The sequence below is a fragment of the Teleopsis dalmanni genome, chromosome 1 (genome assembly GCF_002237135.1).
Source record: "Teleopsis dalmanni isolate 2A chromosome 1, ASM223713v2, whole genome shotgun sequence".
Taxonomy (NCBI): domain Eukaryota; kingdom Metazoa; phylum Arthropoda; class Insecta; order Diptera; family Diopsidae; genus Teleopsis; species Teleopsis dalmanni.
Genome location: NC_051846.1, coordinates 62,345,217 through 62,358,739, shown reverse-complemented (window position 1 = coordinate 62,358,739; position 13,523 = coordinate 62,345,217). Strand labels below are relative to the sequence as shown.

The 13,523-nt window shown below is 27.8% G+C and overlaps 2 protein-coding genes across 2 annotated transcripts in view; both read left to right on the top strand.

The window, feature by feature from the left end:
- LOC119686237 (arylsulfatase B-like) overlaps positions 1-13,523 on the top strand; it is a gene marked incomplete at its 3' end in the record, with an annotated part of 83,681 nt that overhangs the window by 49,090 nt on the left and 21,068 nt on the right.
- Positions 1,295-10,629, top strand: LOC119686401 (arylsulfatase B-like). The gene is made up of 7 exons (XM_038101014.1): positions 1,295-1,418; positions 6,608-6,748; positions 6,805-6,964; positions 7,033-7,259; positions 7,318-7,579; positions 9,566-9,723; positions 9,789-10,629. Exons 2-7 carry the CDS (start codon positions 6,644-6,646, stop codon positions 10,620-10,622), a joined length of 1,746 nt encoding a protein of 581 aa, XP_037956942.1. The 5' UTR covers positions 1,295-1,418; positions 6,608-6,643; the 3' UTR covers positions 10,623-10,629.

Below are 13,523 nucleotides of genomic sequence, written 5' to 3'. Positions count from 1 at the left end.
ATGTAAATTAGGTGCTACCATAGTGAAAATTCTATAAGATGTTTAATAAATAAATAAATAAATTTGAAACATTTTAATCAAAAATAATAAATAAGTGCCATATAAATAAATAAATAAATATTTACATAAGTGCAGTGCAAAAAATCCCTGGGAAATTTCAGTTTGCTTTAGCTCAATTTACTCGAACTCGAACATGGCCTTAATTAAAATTAATTTTCAATAAAGAAAAATTTTGTCTCTAAATGTACCAAAAAATGGCAAATACTTTTTATATCACCCAATATACGAGAGCGGTTTGATAAGTCAGTGACTTTTTGAATAAAACACATTTATTTCGGCAAATAAACATTTTATTTTTCTACATAATCACCTTTTAGCTCGATACATTTAGTTCAGTGTTTTTCTAATTTTCTTATTCCCTCCATATAATAGGTTTTCTCAAAGCTCTCAAAATACGCGTTTGTTTCGGTAATGACTTCTTCATTCTACTCAAATCTCTTACCGCCCAGCCCATTTCTTTAGGTTTGGAAACAGAAATAGTCGCATGGGGCTAAATCTGGAGAATATGCTGGATGGGGTAGCAATTCGTATGTTAATTCGTGGATTTTGGCCACGAATGCTTAATCAGCACACGAAATTCACTTTTTTCCATTTTCGTAAAAATTCACGAGGTTGTCTGCTTTGAACGGCTATCAAACACCAACTGAACGAAATTCACTTTTCTCCATTTTCGTAGAAATTGGCGAGGTTGTCTGCTTTGAAGGGCTATCAAACACCAACTGAACGACGTAGCTTGCATAAAATTGAAAAATTCCCACTGGTAGATTACAGCTGACAGCAGCACTACTGTATTTGGAGTAATTGCGCGGGAAATTCAAAAGTCATTGACTTATCAAACCGCCCTCGTATATATGACATAAATATACAATTTTATAGAAAAATTAATGAAAACCATTTTGGATTGTTCAGTATATGGTATATGATAGCATAGGATAGTCACAGATTTTTGTCATTTTAATGTAATGTATGCGCAAGAATTGATTCGATCAACTCAACATATAGAATAATATGAAATGAAAAGCTCTTTAAAGCTCTTAGATCAATAAGTAAGCTTACATAGCAAATTCAAATTCATATAAGACTTAAAGTTCTACTACAACCTCTAAGCTTTTTGGTATACAAATTTTAGTGATGGCAACTCTAAGCTTATTGGTTAGAGCTTTTTGCTCTAATCAAATATTTAATTTTGACTCAATTCAATAAAAACTTTGAGTTGCTAAAATTTTAATTTTATTTGTTAGTTAACTGTTGAGGCTGTACGATCGTGTTTGAATAAAGTTGTTTATTTACCGAAATTACATGGGGTAAACACGATTCACTGGTGAACATTACATTGTTGTTCCAGACAATTATTGTGGGTGAGACTTTACATTGAAAACAATTGTTTTTGGTTTTATATAAATAGTATAAACGGCTGTTGTTGTAATGCTGTATATAATTAATATGTAATCACAACTAAAATACAATAATGTACATATAATTGAATTATTTTGCATCTGTTAAGCATTTTAATAAATTAATTCGATAAGATTTCGTGGTAAAACCAATAACACTTTTTTAAAAATTCGAGACGGTAGCGGAGTTTTTATTGTTAAGGCAGGTTTTGCACGTACGAATTGATAAGCAAAACCGCAATCCGTTTTATATATAAATATTCAGTGAATTTTTATTACAAAAGTGTTACATATTAATTTAAGTAAATAACGTAATAGTATATGAATGTGAAACTGATTAATAATATTAAACATGCATTTTTCTAATTTTTTCATTTTAGAAAATTAGAAAAAATATTAATGATTTTTTTTCGAGGAAAATATATACAGAATATAGAATATATACAAAAAAGTAAAAATAATTCAAAGAAATAAATATAAAATAATGGTATAAAAAATTAAAATAATATTTATAATATTAATAATATTATAATAATAATATTTATTTCAATAACGGGTACATGTGAAAAGTGTTAAATACAGATACGTGAAATTAAATCGAAATAAATTCAATTGATTAGTTAAATAAATAATTCGGTAATTAATTAATTTTTTTTAAATAAATAATTTAATTAAAATTTTTTTAAAAGCAATTAATTATTGTGAAGTCACATAAATCTTTGGTGGTTTACACAATATTTAAAATAAGATACATAATACTGAATCACCAAAAACGGGTACCGTATTGAACGATGATTGTAGATCAATTGGTTATGTGATTCTCAGCTTTTAATTTAAAGCTGTTATGAGAGTTCATTGTAATGTCATATCACCCTGATAGAAACTGTCAACCTCTAAACGCTGAACTGTTTAGAGGTTGACAAAATAATTAATAAAACTGTAAAACCCACTTTGTGGAACATACATGTTTAAGTTAAATCAAGTTAACAGAGTTTTTAAGTTTGATGATTTCCTTAACATTTTCAATGCTATATCTTCTTCAATAAAAATAGTGATTTTTAAAACTATCTGCCTACAGTTTTGTTCTACATCGGAGTATTCCACCACACAATTTATATAAATACCGAACTGTTGATCTATAACACATAAATCTATAGAGATTATAGATAAAGTTAAGATATAGAGATAGAGACATACAGATAGATTAAGTTTTCGCACCTCGTAAGTAACATTTTGTTGTGACATTTCTAAATTTAATTAAAAGGAGATGTTATATATAAAGATAGATATTTGTTTAGGCGTAAGTTTACAGGTTGTTAAAAGAGTTTAAAGCTTATGTGCTATACACTTTTCTTCTATATATGGGCATATTCATTTACTTCAATTAATAAAATGTCCAACTGTGGAACCACATAATTTGGAAGTCATTGAATCTGAAAAATTATAGCTACTCTGTATCGTAATGCGATACTACAGTATTACCTTTCTGAAGTATCACCTCTCAAAGAAGTATATAAAGTCGCTGACCCACTCACATAAACTAGATACATAAAACTACTTAGAAAACAAAAATCACAAAGACAATATCTTATCGTTACCAATATCTGGCGTTAGTAACTTAAAAATTGGATTTCTTGATTAAGTTTTATTCATATGTGCATCAGCCGTGGTGGTCTATAGGTGCCAGTGATGGGATGCCGGTGTAGCCTACCAACCTAATTGAAAGTAATTATAATGATGGTGTCGCCAATCTATTTAGTGATGTATAATAATGGTATAATAATGCACCTGAAATGCTGAAACGTCCACAATGTCAACAACTAATTATTTATGATATTTGAACTTTGGTACTAACATTTGTGATTCTATATGTAATCAAAGCAGTAACTTTTAATTATGAAAAAATATAAAATTAAAAAAAAATTTTAATTAAGCCCCAAAAATCTCAGAAAGAATATAATATTCATATTTTTGACAGTTAAACTTTCTAAAGTAATATTTTTGACAAGATCAAGAAAATGTTTTAGATAAGATCTAATTATATCAGAAAAAATTAGATAAAATATTAAAATAATGAATGATGTGTGCACTTAATATAATACCATATATATACAGGTATAAAAATATATTTAAAAATAAGGCGATCTTGACAATACATATATTATCAGAATAAAACATAATTATTAACACAAACATACGATCTCCGATAAAAAATTATTATTTGGTTATAATCTTTCAGATGAAGTTTAGGCATTATTCAAATATTTATTAGTATTTTCTAATTAACTATTTTTAAAATCAATTCAAAAAAATATATATTATTGCTATATTATATACTTTTATTTATTTAATAATGGATTTGATGGCACTAAGAACCATAAATATGGTTAAAAACCCATGTGTTGTCAATAAATGTTTCTTAGATATGGAAAGTAAATACGATCTCCAGTGTGACGATTTATTTAGATTTATTCCATGGACAACAACAGGAAGATTTAAACTTTATATCTTGAAAATCACATATTTTTGTTATAACACTACCTTTGATTCACACTGAATTTTTTCAAAGTCGTGAATAGTAAGCTCGTAGCAGTTACTACTTTACTATAATCTCTACTATATTTAAAGCACTACATAACGGATATCAGTAATTCTTCTCTCCGACGATTAAATTTTTGTAAAAGGAGCTGAAAATTGCTGCCATTCTTACCTTGGTGTGCTTGGTGATAGTTTCAATAGAAAGCTCTCTATGAATATCAGAGTTTCTGACTCAGCAGGGGAATCTTGAAAATTCTAACAACTAAAAAAAATTAGCGAAATATACTCAAACTTTTTCAGATAATTTATCTAATAGTAATAACAAGTTAGAACTTTAAAGACCGAGCTAGAGTCAATATAATAATATCGAATTCGAAGTGCAAATATTACGATATATGTAGTATATACTAACATAATATTTATGAAACCTAAATTTTTCTTTGAAGTAATCCTGGATAACATTAGTGTTTATAACTAAGTAACCTTAAGTTTCTTTATACTATCTTTAATTTTTAATGAGTTGATTTTGCAGAATGCGATAAGTAGTTCTCTAACAAAATAATTTTTCCAAAAAAAATTGATCTAATGAATGATGTATTATAAGATTCTGGGAATAATTTTATTTCCATTAATTATTTGTGAGGAATATAATTTAATTTAATTTTTAATTTAAATACTCTGCAGCTCCTAACCGGTTTCAGTAGCCAAGAAGAACATATTTGTCAATGCATCTCCTACACCCTAAAAATGTGTTCAAAATAATGTTTGTCACATGGCTTATGCCCCGACTTAATTATAATAGATTTATTAGCAGGTTTGATTGCTGAAATGACTTTTTTCCGGAAAATTATTTAATAATGGATACGATATTGCGAATCTTTATTAATATGATTATTGTATTTGAACAAATTCTTTTTTTATTATTGGTCGTTGGTTTTTATAATAGTTGTTCTTCGAATTGACATCACTCTTTAATAATTTATTTATTAATAAGGGGGGATATGGCAGTACGACTATCTGGTCTATTGTGTCTCCTTTTGAGTATAGAGTAAGTCTTTAAGCCAAATTATGTTAATAAAAAGTAATATAGAACCTAATTTATTTTACCTGTCTTATTTTATTGCCTTTCCCATAAGGATATACATTCCCAGGAGTCTGTTCGGTGTGTGACTCTTCATTCTCTTCGCAGAATCTACAATTCCCATCTGTATACATGCCATCTGAGAATCGACACCTGATTCTATTCGTCGAGCAGGATTAGCTTTTCAAGGCATTTATGCACCAGTCTGGAGGTCATCTGATACGAGTTTAGTGCGTTGATAGCTGCTTGGCGGTCTGTCACTACTCCTTACTTCTTATTTATTATGATTTATTATTTTTATTGGTATTCATCGATATTGCTTGTGATGTGTTGCGACTGAATTCAAAGGGTTAATGTTTTGAGAACTCATAGATTTTTTTAAAAATTGTTATTAATAACTAAAGCTTATTCTAAACCACTAAAGAACTTTTTTTCAATATGACTTTTTGCGAGGACTGATGGTGGTAAACTCTCTATTAATATTTTATATGGATGACGAACAAGAGAGAAACAAACTCCTACACAAATAAATGGGAATAATAATTATAGTATGTTAGTAATATATAAAACTAATTTATTGAGTATGTATACATATCTATTTTTAAATATTCACTTATCTGACCATTCATTGACCACATGAATTATTTTTATATTATTTTAATATTTCACAGCTAACTTTATTATTCACTTAAATAGAAACTAAGTAATTTATTTGGAATGTACTTATAATAAATTAATTATATATCATATATTAAATTAAGATAACATCCGTAATATATAAAAATAAATATTTGTTAAATAAATATTCATAAATACGCTAAAGTTCAATTAAGGTTGATGCACTTTAATATTTCAAAATATTTGTTATAAATGACATAGATTTGAAAAAATAGTGATTAATAAAATATAACTAATTTTTATGTACATTTATATAGAAATTTAAATTTTTTTATTAGAAAATCATAACAATAATTTCAAGTTGAAAAAACTATGCAATTGGTTTAGGGTCAAGGTATTGAACTTTTGTGACGAACATAGAATATGAACCCCCCATTTCTGCTTTAGACTTTTAAAAACTTAGATACAAATTCATTTTTACTGAATTTCTTTTGAGATACTCTTATTTAATTAAAATTTAAATATTATTTCTTTACAACCTTTGGGGAAGTATGTTTTTTTATTGTCATTCAAAATGAACATTCAAAAGACATCAATCCGTTTCAATATTCAAAAGATTAAGCCGCAGATAAAATGTTTCATTTGAATATTGTAGATACTTGTGTTTGCAAATTTGTGGGAACATTTCCATTTCATTTGATAAAATAATGCACTTCAAATAATTTATGTAAATAAATGCAAACAAAATAAAATAAATATATAACCAACTGATAATATAATTTCTTCTATTTCAGATTTTTCTATGTATTTAAACTGTATTAAATAAATAATTACTTTTAGTTTTACATAATTACAAAAATATTTGAAATCGACAATGACAATGAATTTTAAATTAAGAAAATAAATATATTTTCAGTGCTTATATATCAATCGGAAACGGAACTGCACTACCATGAGAAAAACTATTCTTTTAATATTTTTGGCACTTTTCGAGGTTATCTCAGCTCAACAAAATGTAGATAAACCCAATATAGTGATAATAATGGCAGATGACATGGTATGGTTTTAATTTTATATTAAAAAATTAATTACAGTAAAATTTGCTCTTCAAAGGGTTTTGATGATGTCAGTTTCCGTGGCTCAAACCAGTTTCTAACACCAAATATAGATGCTTTGGCTTACAGTGGTGTCATTTTAAAAAATTTATACACACCGCCTATGTGCACACCATCCAGATCAGCTTTACTTACGGGAAAGTACCCCATCAATACAGGTGAGTAAATATACCCGCAATATTTAAATCAATTTTTTTTTTGATTTATTATCATTATCTTCTACAAGGTATGCAGCATTACGTTATACCAAATGATCAGCCGTGGAGTTTGCCCGTCAATGAAACAACAATGGCACAAATATTCCAACAAAATGGCTATTATACTAGCATTATCGGTAAATGGCATTTGGGTTTCTCTCGTAAAGGTTACACACCTACTCTTAGAGGTTTTGATTATCATTTTGGCTATTTGGGAGCTTATATCGATTACTTTGATCATACTTTATATAATCCAGTAAGTTGTATACATATACTTATTACTTAATACTAAAACTTAAATGTTTTAATATTAGAACAAAAATTTCTCAAGAGGACACGATTTTCGAGAAAATTTGGATGTTTCGAGAAAATACACCGGCACTTATATCACAGATCTTTTAACAGCAAAAGCTGTAAAAATCATCGATGATCACAATATCAATGAGAAGCCATTATTCTTGCTTTTGAATCATTTAGCGCCACATGCCGCAAATGACGATAAACCTTTACAAGCACCTCCAGACGAAATTGAAAAATTTTCATATATTAAGGATCCCGAAAGAAGAACATATGCAGGTGAGTGTAATGGAAATGGTAATGGTTTATGAGTTAGGCTAGGGCTTTTATGCACTGCGACCAGCTGTATCTATTGTGCACCTCATAGTATTTAGACATTTCGTATCTTGCGGAATCACACTAGCTCTTTCGGAGGTAGTTTTTGAAGGTCTTCATCCTCTAGTTGGTATGCAGCTTAAATTTTATGTCTTCTGTGGCCTAGTGCATTAGAGTTGGTGATCAGATGTTCCATAGACTCTTCCTTATCACAGCAAAATCTGCAAATATTTGTATCGGATATACCTATTTTGTCTAGTTCAGAGAGTGATTTTAGGATACGCTTGTTTTGGTTGAGAACGATGTTTGGTCTTTTGCAATATAATATACTTCAATGGTAAACAAATAATCAAATAATTATTAATAAAGAGATGCGACTGTATGGCCGTAGTCAGAAATTTACTTCAAGAGCTTTCAGACAAAATTCAGGGATCCTGTATTTTATCGCATCTCATAATTAGAGATTATTTGTTGTTTTAATATAACGTTCTTCCTAAGAAATTCGTTAAGATTAATTATGTTCATTCTATTCAATTTATGTATTTTAACTGATCTTTTATTCTAAACTAAAAAGGTGCTGTTAAATTTATATATATTTTAGCAAATCTATTCTCCTTATCTTAGCTTAAACCGGCAAGGTACTTTTCTAAAAATGTGTAAGAAAAAGCTGGTCAATCATAGGAATAAAGTGTAATTATTTCTACTTTCTTTAATTGCTTTGACAACTATTTTCCTATTTAGAAAGTTATATGTAATGTGTTAAGAATTTGTCATCCCTTGTCATCAATATTGCTGGATATAGCTTATTCTATATATGGAGTTTATGATTATAGCCCAGGCAACTGAACAATTATCAAGCAGGAAGAGTGAGTTCTTTTCTTTGTTCGACCAATAAGAAGCATCAGATCGTTAACCTAGACGTTTGTTAAATTTTAGCTAATATCTCCAGCTGTAGTTAAATTGAAAGCAAAAAGCTAGTGTGTCATTTTCAGGTCATGAGATAATTTTGTTGTCTGACAAGTGGGACCGGGTCGTACACCTAGGTGCTCCTGGGAGTTTACGCAATATATTCAATATATTGTATTGGAACAAAAAATATTTTAATGAAAAATTCTCAGACCATTGCATTTACTATATGCTAAACTAATTAATCGAATTGATAAGTATTGCAACCTATGGTGAATGCAAAATTGTTCGATTTACCTATGTTAGAATATTTCTTAAATTACAAAAGCAAAGAAAAATTTTATATATAGATTATGAACTTATAAACTATACATAAATTAATATAAACAATTTTTTTAATGCATTATATATCTCGTAATATAATGAGATACAATATAATAATATTGAGGTGTCGATACTATTGTGATATTCCAAAGTAAGATTATATATATGGGATGTCACAATTGGACATGTAATAGTTTTTATTTCGTCATCTCAAGTATATTATTGTAACAGTATACATCTCAAGTATACTTTACTATTTTTAGTATACCACTGCATTTTATCTGTAAGTATTTGATAAAGTAGTGCAACAATCTTTGAAAAAATTGCAACAAATTAGAAAATGCATTAGGTTCACTTAAGTTTTTATCTAGTGATATATCCGTTGTACTATCTAGAGAAATTTCGAGTTAGGAATTGTTAAAAAAGTTTTGTAGAATAGTGATCGTATTAAGTAGCTTTGATGGCTTAAATAATTTGAAAATATTCGCCAGCTTTAAACCATATGAGAGCATGTTTTTGTTGAAAACTTGGAACGAAATTGTTTTTTATAGAGAATTTATCAAGTCAGATGAGTAAAAGAACACATACTTTAAATATTTAGTTCAAAAGTTTGTAATTTCAATATAGAATATAAAATTCAATTCGATTCAATTTTCGTTTTTAATAAAGCTTTTCATTATTCAATTTAATAACTTAAAAGTCAATTTTATATATTTACAGCTATGATGTCCAAATTAGACACAAGTGTAGCACATATAATAGAAGCTTTGTCCAAAAAATCAATTTTAAACAACACAATTATTTTGTTTTATTCCGATAATGGTGGTCCAACTGTGGGCATGCATGCCACAACAGCTTCAAACTATCCATTAAGAGGAGTAAGTACTTAAAGAATAAATACATTTTCAAAACATCACTTTATTATCTCCATTCATATACGCAGCAAAAAAATTCGCCATGGGAAGGTGCTTTACGTTCATCAGCTGCCATTTGGTCACCAAAATTTGAAAAATTAGGCACAGTTTGGAAGCAGCGTATCTACGTAGCTGATTTACTGCCGACATTAGCTGCAGCTGCTGGTATATACATCAATGAAAGTATAAAATTAGATGGTGTCAACCTGTGGTCTGCACTCAAATATGGCTATGAAGCAGTTGAACGGGAGATCGTACATAACATAGACGATATTGACAATTATGTTTCTTATTTTAAAGGTAAATGGAAATTCATTAATGGTACTACTGAAGAAGGAATTTACGATTCTTGGTTGGGTACGCGATCAAACCATGATGATGAAATTGACAATCGATCTAAGGATTATGAGAATCTCATACGAAATACTACAGTGTGGCATAATTTGTATGAATTTAATACTAACAATGGTAAAGCGAGTAATATCACTGAATTACGACTTGATGCAGAGGTCAAATGTCAGAATACTTCTGCCATTGAAGTGATTACATGCAACCCACTTATTTCGCCTTGTTTATTTGATATAGATGAGGATCCCTGCGAACAAAATAATTTATATGAACAATTTAAAAATTCCAAAATTGTTTTGGAATTGCTAGAACGTATTTCATATTTCCGAGAACATGCACATGAACCTAACAATAAACCCGCCGATCCGCTATGTGATCCGAAGTATTATGAATATGAATGGACTTGGTGGCAAGATGTTCAGGAAGGCAATAGCGCAGTGCGTTCTACAAGTATTTCGTACATTATTTTTATTATACTACTATTAAACTTTTTCTCAATTAAATTTCTGATTTAGTCTTGTATTATAATTATTAATATAATTTTTACAACTGTATTTATTATAGAATTTAAGTGTATAAAAATATATATATAATGATGAAACAAGAACAATATAATATTTCATAATATATTTTGTTTAATTGAATTCTATATAAATTTTAGCAGCAAACGATAGGAAATATATTTATTTTATTTTGGAAAATATTTATTTAAATAAAAATTGATTTATGTTCCGAATTTTTGATTCATAGTAAAGATCAGAACAAAATGAGTCCCATTTCAATGCGAGAAAATAAATGTTTAGTATAATAAAGAAATATATTTTTTATAAAAATATTTAAAAAAAAAATATTATGAGAGAAGTGGTCAATTTTCAATTTTAATCCATTTATAGTGCATCAAATTATAATCTGCACAAAAAATATTTAATTCTAAGTTACTCAATATCGCAAATACAACATATCCAAGCAGCTATACATATATGTTCATATGATGAAATAATGTAGGTTAAGTCATACATTCCTTTCTAGTATGTTGGAGCTATTATATAAATAAAATAGAGCTTCAATTTGGTAGAAGCATTGAGTTTAAAATTAAAAACGAGTACAATATCCACTAATTAACTGTATTTGTAATAATTTATTCCATAGTCGTTTATGTTGTAATTTCTTAATTAAATCTAACGTTTCTAAATTTAAACCAAGAAGAAAACAAATTTCAGATAATTTATGATTAAATACACTACAGACAATTGAGCGCCATTGGTTGAACTCGATATATTTAGCGAATATAAGCATTGCTTAACAAAGATTCCAAACTTTTCTAAAAGAGTTCATTTCTTTAGTTGTATTGCAGACTTTAAACATATTAGACAAGTAATATCTTCATTTGAAAACTTTAATTGAATTACACACTCTTATCATAGCAATAAGTTCAAGAACTAGAATCTAGATAATATGTGATCTATATGATTAGCAAGCGAATAAACTGAATTCAGCATCACCATGTCTTGCAGCCTAGGCTACTGTGAAAACCGTTAGTTTTAGAAGCGGTTTTATATAAACAGTAGCACGCTTGAACTGGCTGATGTATCTAATCAATTGCCGTTAGCCTGGTACAACATATATATTTCTGAATCCTAATGAATCAATCCTCATCTACCATATATGGTAAGTAAAGAAAAAGGAACTGTTGTATGTTCCATTAAATTTGTCAGTGTGCACCCTTTTCACTATATTGCGAATTCAAGAAATTTAAACTGAAGTTGAGTTTAAACTGTAACTCCATAAAGACATTTTTCGTCTGCAGTAGCTTTAGACGTAGGTAGCTAAAGAATTTGTAATTACAAGCTGACTATCAGTAAAATAATTTTAACCTTGTCTTTATTTATAGCAAAGTATGCATCAAGAGACTTATGATTCATGAAATGGCAAATATTTTCGCGCTACATTCTCTTAGGGAATTTGCAGAGATAACCGTAAATATGCCGTAAATCACTATATTTTCTTATATTGAGAAAGAGTATCCATTGTTAGTAGGTATTAGCCAGAATCTTCGAGAGTGAAGTTAGAACAGCGAAAAGGAAAACCAAGAAAGAGATGGAGTAACCGTGTTTGACAAAATCTGAGAGATATAAATGTCATAAAATGGAAGATAAAAGTCAAATATAGAAAATAAAGGAGGAATCTTGTAAAACAAGCTTATCCTACATGAACTGTAAAGCTATGGATGGTGATGATTAACTAAATATAAAAGTTATAAAAGAATTTAATATAAAAGGTTGATGGATTTGCAGCATAAAACAGATTTCGATTGAACGTACCTTAAAGAGGTTCTTAAAAAAATTAAAATTTGGCAGACCAACGCTGAATTAATAACTCAGTTCATAATTAATATCGCTATGGCTAAGATTTAGATACATTTGAATATTCAAAGAATTACGTATATATTAAATAAATAAAAATTTTGAGATTACAGATTTAAATTTAAATAAAAGCTACGTTTAATCTTTTCGATTTATTAAAAACAAATAATAATAAAAATGAAACAAATAATTTAATATTACTATTAAACATACAGTGATTAGTTATCTGTAATTAGTGTCTTATCATATCTTCCTACACTTAGTGGTTTAAAATAGGGCTGTCATTATTTTTTCACTATATTTCAATTACGATAAAAAATTGTTAATAATATTTTATTGTAATTAATTTATTTGTTAGGTTTTTCTCCCATAAAGTCTAGCTTTATTAGCATTTTTAGAAAATAATTTTTATTTAATTAGTTATTAATGTTTGTGATATACCACAAACTTTTAATAATTGCTATTGTTAATAATCATATAATTTGAAAAATCACTTTCAGTTTTTGTTAAGCAGAAAATTTTATTTGAAATGCATTGTTTTGGAGTCACATAGGTCATATTTCTTCAAAAGTTTCCCATCTCTGAGGCATATAAATTGTTATATGTCTGTATTTTTAATTTGCTTGAATTATCTTTAGTTAACATAAGTTTTGTTAAGAGAGTAGAGACTTGACGAATCTTATCTGCAATTGCATTTTACGATAATTATTAGACAAGATTATTTCATTTGTTTTCAAATATAAAATGCAATAAAATTTTTTTTTTAGCTATACTAAAATATTGTATATATCGTATAAGTGAACAGTCAGATTTTTATTTCGAAATGTAAGTGTTTTTATAATAAAAACTTTTATTATCTTTTGTTACAAATGTTAATATTGTAATAATCCTGCGGAAACAAATTTTAACGATATTTGTCATCATATATCAAAGACTCACACACTTATTAGAGCTGAAATTAAATATATGAAAAAATAGAAAGGAATTAAATTTAATTAAATATGTTCTCTATAATAATGGATTTTTTTAAATTATTAATATCAAAAATAATAT